General features: G+C 42.3%; 2 protein-coding genes across 5 annotated transcripts in view; one reads left to right on the top strand and one right to left on the bottom strand.

Moving 5' to 3' along the window:
* Positions 1-10,839, bottom strand: part of grm1a (glutamate receptor, metabotropic 1a) — a 25,140-nt gene extending 14,301 nt beyond the window's left edge. The window contains exons 1-4 of one of the 4 annotated variants that reach the window (XM_081695614.1): positions 10,551-10,839; positions 8,362-8,414; positions 5,711-6,554; positions 2,357-2,606 (exon numbers count right to left, since the gene is read on the bottom strand). In XM_081695614.1, coding sequence (XP_081551740.1) covers positions 2,357-2,606; positions 5,711-6,425 — 965 coding nt within the window. In that variant the 5' untranslated portion in view covers positions 6,426-6,554; positions 8,362-8,414; positions 10,551-10,839. Of the gene's footprint in view, positions 1-2,356; positions 2,607-5,710; positions 6,555-7,445; positions 8,197-8,361; positions 8,415-10,550 lie in introns of those variants that run through there. The other 3 variants (XM_081695615.1, XM_027015525.3, XM_027015523.3) reach the window with 3 other exon arrangements.
* On the top strand, positions 9,575-19,411 carry cd164 (CD164 molecule, sialomucin). The gene is made up of 6 exons (XM_027015522.3): positions 9,575-9,763; positions 10,852-10,932; positions 14,620-14,691; positions 14,826-14,879; positions 15,263-15,322; positions 15,441-19,411. Exons 1-6 carry the CDS (start codon positions 9,703-9,705, stop codon positions 15,629-15,631), a joined length of 519 nt encoding a protein of 172 aa, XP_026871323.3. The 5' UTR covers positions 9,575-9,702; the 3' UTR covers positions 15,632-19,411.

The raw sequence follows: 19,411 nt of genomic DNA, 5'->3' as shown, positions 1-19,411 counted from the left end.
TTTGAATTACAGTTTCACGTTAGACGTGATGTGATTTCTGTTGAAGAAAAGATCCATTATGACTATAAATGAATAATGTTCAAAATGTGACTGAACAAATGGCTTCCATAGTTTGTTCATAGGAAGCAAAATCTCTATACAAACACACGCACACACACACACGCAAACACACACATACACACACATACACACACACACACACACACACACACACACATATATACACACACACACACACACACACACACACACAAACACACACTCACACACACACACTCACACACACACACACTCACACACACTCACACACACACACACACACACGCACACACACATTACCTCTTTCTTTCCCTGTCTCTATGCTTATTCACTTTCTCTATCTCCGATCTTTTACACAAAATGTGTCCAAATATATACATATACTGTGCAGACAACAAATAACTGGACAGTGACAGATCTCTTGTTGTTTTGGCTCTGAACTCCAGCACAATAAATTTGCAATGAAAAAACTGACTATGATTAAGAGATTAACTTTTGCCTACATTTAGAGACCATGCATGGATGTAAATATAGTATTGCTATATTGTATTAGCTGTAATCTGTAGACCAGAAGATGGGGGTATGTTTCCTGTGGGAAAATCTGCAATCCAACCACTTTCAGTTTTGATGTGTTTCTTACCATAACTGTTTGTCATTTTTGTTCCATAAAAGGGCTCCTGAACACTACAGAAAGACTCAAACACTGCAGAAAGACTTGAACACTGCAAAAAGATTCAAACACTGCAGAAAGACTCGTTTAATATTTTCATCAGAATACTATTTTCATCATTCTGCTATATCTTTCTCATTATGGAAATCTTTGCGATAACAATGTCTATATCTTCAATGTCACAAACCAACATGTAGTTTGTATAGTTATCGTATGTTGTTTTATGATTAAAAAGTATTCTTTGGCCATGTACTGCTGTGGTATTCTGTTGTTTGCATAGTTGCTTATTACTGCTAAATTTCCCTATGTGTTCTTGCTTCTTAACAATTTACCTAATAGATCTTTAATTTTTTCAAAAAGATTTAAAGCAATAGAATAAACACAATTCCTATTATCTAACACTCCTCAGCTGTGGAATCACAATAAACTGGCATTGAAGATATATCTGTTTGCCAGTGACACAAAGACACTTTAACAGTTTTTATTTGTGACAATGACAATGAATCCAAAAACCGTTTTTCAGTTGCTTGGTGCGACTCTTTGTTATACAATCACTTGGTACTATCAGCAGGTCGGTAACTTTTGATTGTTTTTTCTGCAAAACTACCTTCATCAATTCCTATTTATATTTAAATAATTGATTGTGATTTATGACGTATTGGACCCTGGCAAGAAACAGCAACACTGTGAATAATCTTTTAGCCTCCAGGTTATTTGTCTTCAGGCTGCATTTACTAAGATGTTCCCAGAGTGAATATTTAATGGTCATCTTGCAGCATTTTTTCATACCTCAAATCAAATGCTCGCACACACACACACACACACACACACACACACACACACACACACAAACACAAACACAAACAAACACCCAGACACACACACAAAGAAGAGGCAGCTGATGGGGAGCAGAATTCAATTGGTGTTCCAGTGACTATATCACAACTTATTCATTAGTGGTGAAAAGCGCCTCTGTTGGCACCCAACATTTTTAATCTCAACTGGTTTCCCTGGAAACATGTATGTATGTATGTGTGTTTGGGTGTGTGTGTGTGTGTGTGTGTGTGTGTGTGAGTGTATGTGTGCATGTGTGCGTGCATGCGTGTGTGTATTTGCTGGAGATGTGCAGCTAAGCATTAGGATTGCCTCAGTAGGTACTTTTATTATGTGCTATTTTGGAATTCATTTTCAGCCGCTTATTCATGTGTAATAAATGTATCTTTATTCATCTGACTATGTTCAAAAGGACATTCAAAGGATAATGTTCTGATCTTGAGACCACACACCACTTGAAGGGTAAAACACGTAATATTGATGTGTCTAAATACATAATTATTTCACGGTTGGTCTGAAGACTTATGAGGAAGTTTGAGCTATCTCTAGAGCAGTTAGATGCTGAAGGCCATCACAATATGTCCAGCAGTTAAATGCCATATACAGCCGCAGACAGATAAAGCATTGGATTTAGTCTCACACACCAATTAAGCAAATCTACAAAATGTAGAATACTACACAATCCTACCGAACAAAGGCCTCAGTTTTATTTTATCCAGCTCTGAGTGATGTATACAACCACTAACCACAACCTGTGCTGTTGAGATTTGTGGTAATATAATTTTTGCTTTTAAAAAAAAAAACATTCCTTACCTCCCAATGAGCAGGAACTCCCCAGACACGCCACGCCGCCGCATGGCCATGAGGAGGCCACGCACCGTCATGCCTTCACAGAAGCAGATGACCACGCGAGCCTTGGGCAGGCGCTCGCGCAGCTTCCGGAGCAGCCGGTCAAAGTGGCGCTCACCTGCGTTGCTGTAAATCTTGTCAGAGTGGGCAATACATAGGCCCTCTTCTGCTGCCAACTCCTTAAACGCTTCCATGCCACTCTCGCCGTAATTTCCTGGGGGTGAAACACAAGACAGAGGAACAGGGTCAGGGTGGGGTCTTTGACACATGCACGGCACCAGTAGGAATTAAGAAGTCATAAAAGTACACTGTAGGTTTTAAGGATCCACAGTGGAGGCTGGGTTACCTCCAGTGACTCAGAGCATCCAGAGCCCGGGTTAGATATGGACGACAGTTCACAATGGAAGACACAAAATGGAGACAACTGAAAGAGACATGAAATGGAGAAATTCGTGACACAGATGGCAGTCCTGTTCAAACTGACATGATCAGCCCAACTAAAAAAACACACACAATCCACCACATGGCCTTCATATTGTTGTTTGACACCTCTCCTTAACTCACCGATCAAACTCTGTTACACGTGCATATAAAATGTGTGCAATCTGAAGGGTGCAATCGGAATAGGAAACCATTTGTTCCATGATGCTGCCGAAAGACAAAAGCCGTCCAGTCTCATGCATAATTCAGTGCAATACGCCCGGCACCAGTACTCTGGGTGGAGGTCACTTCTGATGACTGCATGCACTCCTGGGTGCAGGTCACTTCTGATGACTGCATGCACTCTGGACAGTTCTTTTAATCAGGCAGAACTGTGGGAGCTGGTGATTACATGTACACATACTGAGATCCAGGTTCAAGTTTTGATTTGAATAATAATGAACCCGGATCTCAACTGCAAACATTGATCATTGCACAGCCGCACAAACACACACACACACACACACACACACAGGGACACACACACGGGCACACACAGGCACACACATCCACACACTTTTGTATGAAGGTCAACTTCATATTAAGTTTTATTTAGAGCAACATGTTAGAGTGACACTTGGAGGGACTTGTTTGCAGCATGTGGTAAGAAAGCCTTTTAAATGTCAAATTGATTTATTTTTAACTAAACTGAACTGATCTACACTGGACTAAGCTGAACTGAACTGGACTACACGAATGTTCATGCTTTTGTGTCTGAGCACACACTGGACATTATTCAGTTTTGTACAGAGATTCACTCATTTTTCTTTTGTTATAGCTAAGTACACTAAACACAGACCCAGCTCTAAACTTGACCATTTAAAACTGTTTATTTACCATACTAATGGCCTCTACCCTTCAGGCTGCCAGGGACTTTCTTTTCCAGTGTCCATTTCTCTCTCTCTCTCTCTCTCTCTCTCTCTCTCTCTCTCTCTCTCTCTCTCTCTCTCTCTCTATCTATCTATCTATCTATCTATCTATCTATCTATCTATCTATCTATCTATCTATCTATCTATCTATCTATCTCTTATCTGTCTCCCTCCCCCCATGGATGATCTCTCTCCCTTTCTCCCTCTTCCCTGCCTGTTCTCCCTCTCTCTCTCTCCTTCTCTCTCTCTCTCTCTCTCCTTCTCTCTCTCTCTCTCTCTCCCTCTCTCTCTCTCTCTCTCTCTCTCTCTCAACCATCTCTATATCTTTGTATTTGCCTTTCTCCCTTCTTCATTCTCTTCCCTATCTCTATGTTTCCCATTTTACCGTTTCTGTTCCATTCTCTGGTTTGACCTCAGAGATGTCCTGATCTGTCCTACAGTAACACCAAATGAATTTACCTCAACAGTGTATTAAAGTTATAATTCCATCCCCTTTGATCTGCCTTTGCTTTGATGACACATTTGCCTACAAGATTCCATCTATACTCCAAGAACACAATTACACAATTCAATTTTCCTGCTAATTGCCAATCAAGGTGATAGTGAACTGATGCCTATTGAGACTAGGCTATTAAAATGCTTTAGTGAATCAGACAGATAGATCTGAATCTGGCCAGGTAATTAATGCAATCAGGGACCTCCACTGTTGCTAGGGGCAACTCGCAGTGTTGAAGATGTCTGTGACAGAGGACTGCAGCTGCTGGTACTGTGCCCAACTTGTGTGTGTGTGTGTGTGTGTGGGTGTGTGTGTGTGTGTGTGTGTGTGTGTGTGTGTGTGTGTCTGTGTGTATGTGTGTTTGTATGAGTTTGTCTTTCTTTTTGAAGAATTAACAGTAGAATCTCTGATTGTATTTTAGGTACTGCAAGTGTCTAAAATATACAGATAATATCTAAAGGCTAGTCATTTTTAATTAAAAAGTGTTAACAAAAACCAACAGTGCCGACTCTTACCACACAATGTAACACTGGAGACCACTCGGTGCTGCAGGTGTTACCATCAGTGATTTCACTGTGTGTGGGCATGATGTGTGTTGTGTGGGGCCCATCCTACAGGTTTATGTCAGCCATTCCAACCCAACGACGTATGACAGGGTCCAACATCGCAGACAAAGAATAGAGTGGCATCACACAGACATCACACAATTTGACTGTCTGAACGGCCAAGAAAAGTGGCAGCTTTGAAGTCCAGTAGTGAAGAAATCTGTCCACTTAAAAATCAGACCGCAAGGAAATTGGAAATGTGCTTCAAAACACAGCAAAGTCTAATGTTCAAAAAGTCCATGTAAGAGCTGGTCATCTTGGAAAATTGGCCATGTTAGAATTGAAATGGTTTTGAAATTGGATGGATTGGGAATCAAAAAGTTTTAAAATCTGAGCAGGAATCAAGAAGCCCTCAGAAAGTGAGATCATTAGAAGGGTTTATAGCTCATTCAGTGTTCAGGCAAACATGAATGGGCTACACAGACTCCAGAGAGGGAGAGGCAGAGGGGAGAATGCGTTAGTGCCCTCATTACATATGGAGAAGCTGATTGATTAATTAAGGCATGCTTAGATATGGAAATAATTAGAGGAATAGAGACTCCACTTGTACACATCTAATGGAATAGAATTAGCATGTAATTATACATCACCAGTGAAGGACAGCGCTTCTCTCACTATTAATCTCAAATTCAGCATATCAAAGTGTCATTTTCATTCTTACCATAATGCAAATGGGTAAGGTCAGACAGACAAACAGAAACACACACAGACAGATAGACAGATAGATAGAAAGACAGACAAACTGACTGACCAACCAACAGACAAACAGATAAACAGACCAGTTCTTCATTACATGGCTATAGATTGTAAAATATTCTATTTATTTGCCCAGAATATGACAGACATCTTTCAAGCTAAGACACTTACCTTCAGTGTGCACTGCGGAAACATATGTCCAATTGTAACGCTTAACAATGTCCAGCATGGCACGTGCTTGGAGCGTGTCAGAGGGCACGACCCTCAGGAAATACTTGAAGAGCGTCTTATCACTTAAATCTATGCTTGTGGCTGAGTAAGCGATCTGAGGAATGTTGAACAGCTGCAGCAGGTTCTGCACCTGGATGGCCACGGAGCTGGACCCAGGCCCTATGACACCCGCAATGGGCTTCTTCGTCGGTGGTGGGTGGTTGGAGGGTGTTCCATCAATGCACCACCTGAATCCATCCTTGGAGTCGTCCCGGATAGATATGAGTGAGTCACGGATGAACTCGATGCTCTGCTCCAGTGCCACAGAGGAGTGCCAGCATGAGTCGCGGATCTCACAACCCAGGCTGACATTGGGCAACAGCTCGAGGTCAGAATTGATGCGGTCCAACGTGTGGAACATGGCCTCTACACGCTGGATCCCATACTGCTCACGTACGTCCCCACACTTGCGCTCGGCCACGCGCTCAGCCGATGGCTGGTGGTGCACGGAGAAGAGCGCCCCGATGATCACGTCGCCGTCCATGCGTGCCACAGATCGTCCAGCAGCACGTGGCACCGCCGAGCGCTCATGCAGGCTGCCGAGGGCATGTGGCCCGAGCGCAGTCAGGAGTGCGGGTAGCAGCAGCAGGAAGGGCCCACGCCAGGGCCTGTGCATCTTCAGTCAGTTCCACCAGCCGCTCAGGCCTGGCTGAGGCTACAGACGTTGGTTGTCTCGTGCTGCGTCCACGTCTAATTATGTGAACATGATGCGCAAGGAGGAAGATAAGAGTCCATCCTGGAAAACCTGTCAAGAGGGTATTGGAAACAGTTAGAGATTGCACATAAAACAGACAGTAGTCTATGGGGAACTGTTCAAAATTTCCAGTTCCCCACCTGTAAAGGTGAAGCACTGTGGCACTGATCTAGGGGTAAACCCTTCTTACACACACACACACACACACACACACATATATATATAAAAACTTGTAACAATTAATTTAATGATCCGTTTATAACACCTTAAGACATTATAATAAGCAGGGCATAAGTATTCTTCGAATATTTTGTATCAATTTTTGTTTTGCTGCGTTCCAAACCCATGAAAAGGTATCCGTCTGGGGTGCTATTTCAGCACCGTGGACAGCGCTCATCGAAACCCCTCTCACTAGCCAGCTGAGAAAGCTGAGAAAGCTGAGAAAGCTGAGAAGCGCCTTGAAGGTGAGGGCAAAACTACTGCGTACACAATGCAACGTTGATGTCTCGACAGCACAGGTCAGTAGCGATACCGTTCCGTAACGTGAATAAACTCAATGGATGTCTTCGCTCAGCGTAAAATAACACACATGATCGTGCCAGAGAACGCAGCCTAAATCTCGATTCTAAACAGAGTGCAGTCTATAGCAATAATAACAAATATTAAAGACAATGAATTTTAAGGACAAGAATGAATTACTGCGTAAAATCATGTGCTGTGGCTTCTCCTCGTTTTCATTCATTCGGTTGCAAAGATCAGTATCTTAATGGAGTCCTTGCATCTGAGTGACCATATTGCTGAATGGCCATATAGAACAATAATACGCTGCCTTCTCCGCACGCGGCAGTGTCATTTCACCACATCTGTCCGCATGTCCACGTAGCAAACGAAACGCGCGAACATTAACGAGGACATCTGTGCAGGAATTCGGTAGCTACGCACCTGAGCCTTTGATGCATCGTTTTCCCGTCTTCTGAAGCAGCCGGTGCCGGGATGTGATACTTGAGTTTGTACTACTCAACCAGTGACTCCCCACACCCTCTCTCTCTCTCTCTCTCTCTCTCTCTCTCTCTCTCTCTCTCTCTCTCTCTCTCTCTCTCTCTCTCTCTCTCTCTCTTATACACTCTCTCCCTCCCTCTATTTAGACTAAGCCAAATGAGATGAGTATGTTTATGCTCCGGATTCGTTCATTTGTTTTACCTTATTTAAGAAGGTTTACTATTTTGCGACAGTAAACATTAATGCATCGAAGATGCCGGCGCCAATTATAAAATGTTACATTTAATATAGGGTTACGGTACGGTAAATTAATTCAGTGATTCAAAAGACACCGCCCCGTAAAATCACATACGTTTAAGGAACTCTTGCAATGTATAGTGCTGGACTCGATTCATTCAAACACGGTTTTCTGGACACAGATTAAAAAAAAAACAGCTCTCTTTTTGCTATTAGTAAGTTATGAGATCAAGATAAATGCATCGCTTAAGTTAACTCCGTAAATCTCCGTAGCCGCAAATTGGCCATAAGAGTTCTTTACACTGGGTCAAATGAGCCATTTTGTGCGCTCGAGCACCTTTGCGCCTTTGACTATTCGGGGTTTTAGGATGAACAAGGCGCTGTTGCGTTATCTGTAAAGAGTCATTAATTATTAGAATGTTTCGTAAGGTGGTTTTGCACTTGCATGCACTTGGTTACTGCATTCACATTTTCGATCTCAGTAGTCTACTCATTTTAGTAACAAACTGGAAAGCAGTTTTTCGACAGCCAAAGCTGGAGATATTTGTGTTATTCCTTCACACCGTGTAAAAGTTATGAGTATTTTTTTTGGGGGGGGGGGGCTTGACGCACAAGGACATACCTTGACTGACAGGAGCCAACCAACTAATTTCACTCCACCACATCACGCTCTTCCTGTATAACACACAACACACACGCACATACACAAAACAATGGATAGAAGGATAGAAGGCATAGAACAATTAGAAAACTTGTCAGTGCGCTATTTTGAAATGATGGCAGACCAAAAGAGACCAAAACTTCAACTCTTGTTCCAGGATTCCCTATGTAAACCAAAATGTGCCCTCTGTTACTTTTCCCGCTGTCATTCAGATTTAACAGCCAGTTGTTTAGTTGAGAATATAACCCAGTCCAAATGATCAGACGCGGAGTGAGACAGCGAAACCTTTAAAGGTTTGTCTCGAGAGCACGAAAGTCAATTCAGTGAACCCTCAGTGCTAATTTCTCAACGGGTTTAGCACAACTAGGAAAATGTTCATATGTAGATCGCCATCTGGCGGTTGCAAACTTTTGATGACATTATTTCCTTTAAACTTGTAGGCATCACGTTTTATGAAATTAGTACTCATATACCAGAAACAAAATGCGGTATTATCCTACCCTCTGCTGGTCGAAGAATTAAACGATTTCCATGTGCAGAAGAGCAGCAATGTTCATATTAATATAACGTTAACGCAATATTAAAAATAAAGTTAATGTAAAATCACGACACTTCAGAGTAGTCTATATAAATTAATATTTGCATAGGTTACGTGAGTAAGTGCTATTGTTTTCTTGTTTAATTATGATCTGTTAAGGTCACGGATCTTATTTTGTTGTATGTCTTCGGCACTCTATTACTTTATTTGTTAGATTAGATGTGGCCCTAGCATTAATAATAGATTTCTGGAGGCAGTAGGTGGCGCTGTAGCATATTGTTGTGGCGATTTTGTTGAAAGACCGTCTTTGGTTTGAGGCTCATTGGAACATTGGAACCGATATATACACACACACGCACGCACGCACGCACGCACACGCACTGCCACGTACTACAACGACGGTACTATATATATATATATATATATATATATATATATATATATATATATATATATATATATATATATATATAGATAGATAGATAGATAGATAGATAGATAGATAGATAGATAGATAGATAGATAGATAGATAGATAGATAGATATATGGTACCCTCGTGGCAGTGCGTGTTCAAAACAGTTTATTTTATTGCTAGACATGGGGAGGGAACACGTGGCATTAAGAGGAAAAAAACTTGCCACATGACTTTACAAAGCAGGAAGTACTGCTGAGCAGCGTCAGAAACCACATATCTGTCATAAATTTCATTCCCACTGGTTCTTGTCCAGTATTTGCCCGATTAACTGGAAAACATATTAACAAGATGTTTTGCAGAGTTTTCTTCGTGATACTTGTACTAGGTGTTTTGGGATCCACTGCCCAAGGTAAGAGTATGTGGTACCAGTAGATTAGCTAAAATATTAGCTATAACTACCCAACACGGAACTTCTTACTCGACCACACTGTATGCGGAATAACATGTTCGTGATTATTTTCTTATTTAGGATGCATTTCGTGTAGTTAAATGAACAACAAGAGACAGTTTGTCTAACAAATTTGCTAGCTATCCCGAGGCTTCCTCGCTGGCCAAGGTTTAACGCAACCCAAACCCAGTTGACGTTTGATAGCTGGATAGCTAACAGCTCACCCTCTTTAAGTTAGCTAGTGCTAAGTGGACTCGACTCCTGGTTGATCCTGTTACTGAATATTATTGAACAACAGAGCAGTGTTTTTGTATTTGAGAAAGATAATAACATTTTAAAAACCATGTCCTCGCGTCAGAATACTGTTTTGCTCAGTCGTTATTTATATGTTACGTAATCTGTTACTTGAGTCCAGTTTAAAAACGTTATGATGAAGCTCCTCTGTGTTTATTCAGTGGGACAGATAATCTAACCTAGCTAGACAAAAGAAGAGAAAAAGCACATTCGCGGGTAGTCCTCGGAAATTCCTCATCCAGCAACTTTCGCTTTGGTGAGGCAACGTCTGGCATGACTAGCTATGCTAGCTAACGCTACATGGGCTGCGCGCAATGGTCGCTTAATGCAGTTACTTGTCTGCGTTACCCTTGCTGTGTTAGTCTGGGTAGGATATATGAACGAGCTCAAGCCGTTTACACCCACGGTAGTGACACTTTGTCCGGTAAAGCCCTTAACAATAAGATAAACTCACTTTTGTAATGCCTTCCATAACCGTCGGAAAAATCTAGATTGGTCGGTTTTATCTCAGGGTCAGGTTGAGCTGATGAGTCATTCAGCTGTAAGCAGATGTTACCAGTCAGATATGTTTACAGGATATTTTATTGGCCACTAACTCTGCACTAGATTACTAGATGACTTTAGGATTTAGCTCAGTCAAAGTGCGGAATAATGCAGTGATACTCAATTAATGTAGCTGGACTTTCGCAGGATAGGAATGAATATGAGGTGATCAGGTGATGACTGTAAATTTAATTTACTTTCCCCCTTTGCAGCTCTAGATGGAGAATGTTCAACTGTCAAGTCCTGTGACGTATGTTTAAATAGAACTGACTGCACTTGGGGGCAATGCGCAGGTGAGTTTCCCTGCCAGTTTAACATTGTCCTGTTTTTGTCCCAGATAAGCCAATACCTTGGAATATGGTGCATTTCTGTAAACTAGCTTGATTCCACATTTAAGAGCAGGCATTGACTATTAACCAGTTTGTTTTGTAATGCCTTTAACAGTGTTAAATCCATGAAACAATGGTTAGTCCATGAAACAAAAATAAAATTAAGTAGACTGAAAGTAACAGTTTTAGTTATCTTGATTACCTCTACATCTTTCTCACCAAGATCAAAATCTCCTTTTCTTTGTTGTGGGCATGTGGACTCTTACATCCCACTACAGAGGCATTACCTGTGTGATTAGTGACTACAGTTCCCTGAAGAAAATCAGTACTTATTTTACTGCTGACTTGTGTGGATAAGTGGATTTAGACCCTGACTGGTGAATTTTGGGGGTTAAATAACTGTGTTAGGGAGGCTCAAGCATTCAGTGGTTTACAGACTAATTACAGTCATGTTTTGTTTTTGTTTTTTTCTTGCTTCCCTCCACATGAATGATGCAATGCCAACACCTTTCGGCTACCTCATATGTTTAGTTGGATCTTTGTTCTTTCATGTTTATCCTTCTTAAAATTTAAAAGTGCTGCTGGGTGAATTCTGACAACTCACAGAAGACTCTTGAAAATATAATTACAAATTTGATAAACATCATATAAATGAGCATTAGGTTAAACTTACAATAAACCTTTGAGTCAAAACTGGGCACTTTTCGCAGCTGCTCAGTAGTGGCTTAGGGGGATGGGTTGTAGAGACAATGTAATTTCCCTCTTGTCTCTGGAGTGCATCTCTGGAGCAGGAGTTGATAAGCCTTAGAAAGCCTCTTTTGACAGTAGATGATGTGAAAAAAACTGATGGTAGACTTACTAATGAATGTGAACACACACAAACACACACAAAGTGCACTGCTGACTGCACCAGTGACATTTGTAGAATATACTGTATTACCTAGCGAGCAGTGTTAGTTTGTCATTGGTGGTTTCTATGCAAACATGCAAATTCAAACCTGTTCCAATAAACGCACCACAACTGCTTCAAGAAAAGTAACAGTAGATTCTGCAGGTTCATCCACTGGCTATATTTGCTTGTTGATTTAAAAGATATATAGTAAGCAGCAGGGTTGAGGCCAACCCCCTTGCCCCTGACATTCCCCCTTTGTGTTAGCTGAGCTTGTTGGTGATTGGCCCCTTGCATTATTAAAATGTTTTAGAACTGTTAATGTATATGATGGAGTTGCATTTAAGAAGCTGGATTTTGAATGAGACTGCACTGCAGTAATGACATGAACAGAATTAGTAATAATGTGATTTTTTATTATTTTTTTTCTTCTTCAATAAGTCAGGTTTTACTGGGCCTGTGGAAGGGCCTGCCAGTATGTATGCCATTTGGTTTCAGAGTACATATCCATTTCAGCAGACCCATCCAACTGCACATAGGCACGTAGTACTGGCTGAACTAATCATACCCTCCCTCACTGTCCATGCAGACTGCAGTGTGCATGCATGCACGTGCACACACACACACACATATATACACACACACACAACCTAGACATACAACTCTTGGAAGTCATGTATCCGGTAGACAAGGTACATTTGTCAGGAATACATCCTTGTGTTCTGACCCTCCTGTAACAGTTCCCACACTGGTGGGGCTTTGAAGAGGAAACAGAAGTAGCAGCAGGCCACAAAACTCAACCACACTGCATGTGGGCAGTTCTGGGGACTTTCTTCAAGAGAAGAAGAAAAAAAGTAAAAGTACAGATAGAGAAATTTAGTTTGTTAAGTAGATTTTATTTTGATGAGGGAAAAAAAACAGATTAACAGTAGTCTTGGCATTCTGCGCTTTTGTTAATCTGTTGGGCACTGTTACAAATCATGGCACACTCGCCCCATTCGCTACTTAAAATCATTAAAACCATTTCCTGCACAGCTGTGACAAAACCAGTAATGAACAGACAAGCTAAATCATCCTTTTCCTCCCCCACAAACGTGTACACACACTTCGGTGTGTTTGGCTGTGGGTCGATCAGGATAGTGTTCTGCATGCGACAGGTCTAAAATGTCTGAGTCTCCAGGGTGGGGCATTGGGGGTCAGAGGAGGTTGCTTGGAGGTCACTGAACCAGAACACTTGGGAAGTGGAGAATTCTGTGGCTACACAGATTCGATTAAACCACACACCAGTGAAAAACAAAACAGACTTGGGCATCACGAAATATATGCCAAATCACTGAAATATCTGCAGTTTAACTTTTAAACAGATAAGATAAAACCAAGGCTCAGACTTAGTGTCTTGTTCCTGCCCATATCTGATATCAACAGTGGATATAGACCTCAAACAAACCATGTATCAACTCTCTGGAGTGATTAGAACTGGTGCAACATGATCTAATCTACACTAATAAACTGGTTTGTTGACCTAATATAAAGGAACACACCTTTACAAATGACTCACAAACCCACATTACCAGATTATTCTGTGGAGAAAGAGTCCCAAGATTCCTCTCTGTTCAACCCACTATGAGAGTTTCTGAATGAAAAGTAAGGCATATCCTCTTACTTGAGGTTTGCATATAAGCACGTTTGGGTTTTTTTCTTTCATGGTTGCCAGGCTGTTTGTGCCTGATGTTGCAATAAACTTTGGACCTTCTCTTTGCATTGTTTATTTTCTGGTTTTGAAAGCGGGTCTGATTGTAGGTTGCCTAATGCACTTTGACAAAAATGAGTACATTAATATTCATAATCAACAAAAAAGACAAGCTGATTAAATGTTTTAAAACTTAACTGTTAGGTGTCGAGCACGTTAAAGGGCGGCCAACCGTTGCCGTGTATGGGGCCGATTTGGAATGCCTGTCTTGTTATGGCATGACGATAAGGAATGGCTGTGAACAAGCACCGCCTCTCTCATGTGGCTGTGAAACGAAGCTCACAACACACCGTTCCTACATAGCTCTCGCTTGGTCTCAGCCCGTCCAATGCACGCATGCGCACACACATATACAAATACACAACCCTCCACACACTCATATTCTGTGCCAGGCCTTCAGTCCTTCCAACAGCAGTGACACCAAATCACAGGGTTGCGGATCCTTGGAATGGTTTGCATCTGCTGAGGGATATTTAAAAGATACAGGAAGTGAGAGATGGCAGGACACTGTTAGTCCTGGGACATGTTTGTGAAGCTTTTCATGGATGCAGGATATAGGATTTATTTTTTAAGTACTTTATTATAATGGTATATATTTAAACATATCAAATTATATATGAAAAACTCTATCTCTGGTAGGTACTCTTACTCAGAGTTAAATACATGCCTACCTGCTCAATTAAACTTGGCTTTTGGTGATGAAGACGCTTCTAGCAAATCACACCTTGGTGTTTGTTGTTATGGTGTCGTCCCCCCCAAATACCATCAGTTCAAATTAAAAGGTGGCATAAACAAACAGTGTTTTGAAATGAAAATCTTTCTGGTAAAAAAGTAAGTAAATTAAGATGGTTTAGGATTATTAAGGTGTCAGCTTCAATTCAAAGGACAACATAATCCCAGGTAACTTCATTAGCAGTGAGCAGCAGCTGAACCATAGACATAACCGAAAGATATCTGCCGAAGGCAACATTTTAGAATTTACATTGTGTGTATGTGTGTGGGTCTGTTTTAGGTATTCCTGCAGTTGTTTGTTATAATGACAGTTTACATACGGAAAAGAACTGCACCCACATGTCCTGTGAAGGTAAGCCCCCTCTTGTTATCCAGCATGTTTGGTAAACAGCAACCACTGCAGGCTAGGCTGTGTGTACCAGCGTTCAGACTGTGACCTGTAGCTGAACACTTCACCAGTGAACTGAGCTGACCGTTTCTTTCTAGGCACAACGTCTATTCCAGCATCAACGGCAAACACCACCGTCTTTACTTCTACAGGTATTAGACTTTGATGAGCAATACTGTTTTGATGAGCAATACGGTTTGATGAGAGTAATGTGCCCCGGGAGCACACATTAGCACAGACAAAGGCCCAAGTGCGTGTACACACACACTCACACACAACCTTAATATTGATTATAGACGTCAAGCACACATCTTGACAGTTAAAACCTTGCATGTCCTCTCTCGCTCACTCTTCCAATCACAACTTAACGATTAATAACAGCCATCCAGATTTGGAAAGTAAACCTCTAACCTCACAAATCCATAAAAATAGTTTGGTTTTTGTTTACGTGTTCCCCTGGTGGCGGACGTCTACTCTCTGTTAACAGCTAGCCTTGGGCCATTAATTATATTATCTTTTAAAAATTTTTTCCCAGCTGCCACAGTGACAGTGAAACCGCTCACGACCGCACCGACTCAGAATGGCACCGCCGCTAGTAAGTGTAGCCTGTGTTACAGCGTTCCTTCTCTCCGTGCCTTTGCCGTTTTCTTACAGCTCAGAAAATCAATGCTCGTTTGGTTCAAGGACTGACTGAGATGTGATGTTGTCCACAGACACCACCACCACCACCACCACCACCACCACCATCATCACCACCATGGCACCGCCCTCCCCACACAAGAATGCGACGTTTGACGCGGCCAGCTTCATCGGTGGCATTGTGCTGGTGCTCGGCCTTCAGGCTGTCATCTTCTTCCTCTATAAGTTCTGCAAGTCTAAGGATCGCAACTACCACACTCTGTAACCTATGTCGCCCCCTGGACGCCCCACATTGCACTACATGCACACTGAACTTGTACTAGACTCCCCAAGATACACACACCTCCACACCCGTGTGCACACACGCGCACACACACACACACACACACACACACACACACACACACACACACACACACACACACACATCCCTGTGCTCGTTCTCAGTCAGATGCTAAAATCTGGTATTCCTCTGTGTTTATACCATGATGATATTTCGATACCTATGGTCTGAGTTCTGCTTTTTATTAAGCATGGGCTCACACAAATGTGTAACAGCTTCCTTAAAAATAGACCCTGGAGCAATGGCATTGTCCTTTGCTGCTTTCATCATAATTTGTAAACAGTATTCTCACGTCCTCTGTATTCCAGTAGTCCAGGGTTAGTCCAACCAACCACTGGAGCATAATTTGCCTGTCACTGGCCTTTGACGATGACCGCTTCTGCCTCTATAAACCACTTCTAATGGCAGCCGTATTACTGCTGCAGCCCAGCGTGGCTGTGCAGAGGCTGCTGCCATGTCCCAGCCACATCCTGTGTATGTGAGCTGGCGCTTTGAAAGCCACTGCTCCGGGACCCGCAGGTTCCAAGTGGCCATGGGCGCTTACCCACGGCAGAGCTCCAACCCTAACCCACCCCCTCCCCATCCCCGGGGCAGTTCCGGCTGCTTCCGTTTGAACAGGGAGCCGTGCTGTTCCTGCAGCTGCTGGGTGAAGTCATACTGGTTTTCTTGCCTGCTTGTTTTTGTTTGTTTGTTTGTTTTTTGCTTGTTTGCTTGTTTTCCTGTCACTCAGCAGGAAGCAGGAAGATAACGCATGACGATTCATCCACCCAGCTTGAACCTCTCCCTGAAGCCATAGATGCCATAGAAAATCAGCAAAGAATAACTCATTGTTTCCTTAGGGTTTTTGGCTGTTTTTTTCTTCTTTTTTTTCCCCACTCCAAACAAAGAGCCTGACCTACTTGCAATAAATGATGATGCCTAGCTCAGCACTTCGCTAATAGCTTGTGTGATATGTGATATGAGTGCGGCCTGACGCCTGTTGCCTAGGTGATGCAGTATAAGCCCACTAGCTGAAGCCCAGTGTTAATGCGGCAAGGATTATTACTAGCCAGAAATGTTGGTGCAGGATCGGGTGCACAGGCCTCTAGAGACGGTGGCATTGTGAGTCAAAGTGCCTTTGCAGTTAGATGTTGGCTGGTGCTCATTCAGCTTGTCATTAGGGTTGGTGATGCTCTTCTATCCCTCCTTTTTCCCTTCTTCGCCTTAAAAATGTAAGTGCGCTTTGCCACCCCTTCCTGAAGCAGGCTTTGTGCGCGAGCACGTGCTGAATATTATCTGTGATGTTGATTATAGAGTCTGCCAGCTGGACTGATTTGCTATATTATAAAGATTGAATGGATAATTAATTTGAGTAGTTACATATGGTCCATGTTCTGGTATGTAGAGTCACCCTAAAGCCTTGCCTCTTAAGCCTGCCTCACGCTGGACAAGCCAGAGCTTCCTTCTCTGCCCTGTGCTGGACTACATAGGGTCCTTTGTCACTTTACAGCTAGAGCTTCATCAGCAGTGACTAACTTGAAAGTAGCTGTGCTTCATTGGCATTTGCTATGTCATGATTGTGTCACGGTACTAAAATCACTTTGTAGGGCTATGTGTCCTTGAGAATTGTTGAGGTGGGGGGGGGGTCTTTTTTTTCTTTTTGGTTTGTTTTTATCCCATTCTGGCTTTCCAGATGGGACAAAGGAAGTCTCAGACCTTGCTGGAATTTGGCCCCTTTTGTCCTCACTTAGGCCGAGGGGACGCAAGGGTTAGCTCAGGCCACAGGTCAGAGGTCATTTATATCCTGGTATTGTTGTTCAGGTCCTGGGCAGAGAAATGGACAAGCTGAGTGCCAGAACATCGATAGAACATGGGACGATTTGGGAGTTCTTCCCCAAACTCTAGACTTGCATCTTGGAGTTGAGCTGCCCATATTTAGTTATTCCCAAGACCATATGTTTTGGTTGTGTTTGCTTGACTGGTTTAGGATCTGTATAATTACTACGGCCTGGGACAGAACAGGAATGCATATTGCTCATGCCAAATTCCTCATGTGAAGTGTGGCAGTTGGTGTGTTCTTTGTGATACTCTGTTTGACATTCATCTGGTCACCAGAAGAATCCTTGTACAGCTGAGAAGAACAGTAGTGGAACACACATGAAGGCTTGAAATTCCTGAAGTCAGTCGGTTAGCTCGCTGCTAACAGTGTGGTGTTAACAGTTTTAAATTCTTCCAGCCCTGTAATTTTTTTTCTCTTTATTTAGGATTTTGCTTTTTTGTGAGCTGTTTGTTGAGAGCTTTTCTAATGGTGTGGGTGTTTTTTCCCCTCACTGAGTTTGCTTAGCTTCTTAATTATTGCTGTCATTCTGATTTGGATTTAAATCGCCCACTGTTAAGGCCTCCCCATGTTTGCCAGAACTACTTAAACCAATTGTGCGTCCTCTGAACTGATTGCTTTTACACCAAAGCTGTCTACTGCAGCATGATGTGGGGACAGTAAACTCGTCAACATTTTGTCTTTCACTGGAATGGGCAGTCACATATAATGTCAACACACACACACACACACATCCACACAGCTACTGCTTGCCATTTGCTATAGATGCTTTTTAAATTTTGTTTATTTGTTTTTGTTTTGTTATGTTTTGTTTGGTTTTTTTTGTCTTTCCAGGACATGGTGGTGCAGGTCGAGTCTGCACAGCTTTAGGAATGTAATTGTTTTTATTTTTTTCCCCCCTCACTGATTTCCATAGAAGCAGAGTAACTCGAGTCACGCTACTGTTTGAACCGTGATAGGCTATGTCCAAAGATCCCGTTGTGATGTGTCCCGGCCTAGATCTCAAGGCTGGTGAGTGAGAACGCAGAATGATGCTGGACAACTGTCCACCCCACACAGAGCCACTTAGGAGTGCCTTCATAGCTGTCTCGCTCTCTCGCACGTGCTCTCTTGGCCTCCCCCTGCCCCAGTTCGTGCGAGTGGCCATTCTCTCTTGTGGCATTCTCCGTGTCTGTGTGTCCCTCGGTGTAGCTCTGTGTGGGATGCCATTGTCTGGATTGGACACATAATGCAACAACATCGCCCTCGATTTCCATAGAAATAGTCCTGAAAACCATGAACCCCCCCCCCCCCCCCCCCCCAAAAAAAAAGAGCTGTAGTCGCTCATTCCGTGTTGCACGTCTCCACGACAAAGTGCCTTAATTACATGGGACAAATGACGGATCCTTCTCGTATTTAAAACCCAGATTAACTCTTAAAGGGACTTTGCACTGAAAGCTGAAATTAGTACCAGTGCATAGAAATACAGAGCTGGTTACAATATAGCAGTTAGTTCCCACCAATGTCCACCCTGGATTGATCACTCATTAGACTGGGTTATGTAACATCTCTGTGATGACTCCCTTATTCAGCATTTGATTTTGTGTTCCTTGTTGGCCTAGTAGATGTGAATCATTGTTGACCTCAGACTGGTTCAGATGTTTTTAAAAGTCACCCGGTGGAAGAGCCAGCATGCATACACACCCTTAACTGCCCACGTGCAGTTCTTTTATGTTGCCAAGAAGTCTGCCTTAAAATGGTTTCAGCTCTTGATACAATGCTTTTCTTTTCTTAGAAATCTTTTGCTGTGGATTTTTCTCTTTTTTTTCCAATAGTTTTGCAGATTCAATTTAAATTGAGAATGTTAAAATCAATAATTAATTAAAAAAGTGAATATTGTAAAAGGA

The sequence above is a fragment of the Electrophorus electricus genome, chromosome 2 (genome assembly GCF_041902795.1).
Source record: "Electrophorus electricus isolate QZ-2024a chromosome 2, ASM4190279v1, whole genome shotgun sequence".
Classification (NCBI taxonomy): Eukaryota; Metazoa; Chordata; class Actinopteri; order Gymnotiformes; family Gymnotidae; genus Electrophorus; species Electrophorus electricus.
The sequence above is the reverse complement of the archived record's forward strand: the minus strand, read 5'-3'. Positions and strand labels throughout refer to the sequence as shown.

What these genes read in the sequence shown, in the direction of transcription:
- cd164 (XM_027015522.3), top strand. Translation starts at nt 9,703, where the DNA reads ATGTTTTGCAGAGTTTTCTTCGTGATACTTGTACTAGGTGTTTTGGGA. An exon ending in TTTGGGATCCACTGCCCAAG is followed by an intron (nt 9,764 to 10,851) that starts GTAAGAGTATGT and finishes CCCCCTTTGCAG; the next exon opens with CTCTAGATGGAGAATGTTCA. An exon ending in CACCGTCTTTACTTCTACAG is followed by an intron (nt 14,880 to 15,262) that starts GTATTAGACTTT and finishes ATTTTTTCCCAG; the next exon opens with CTGCCACAGTGACAGTGAAA.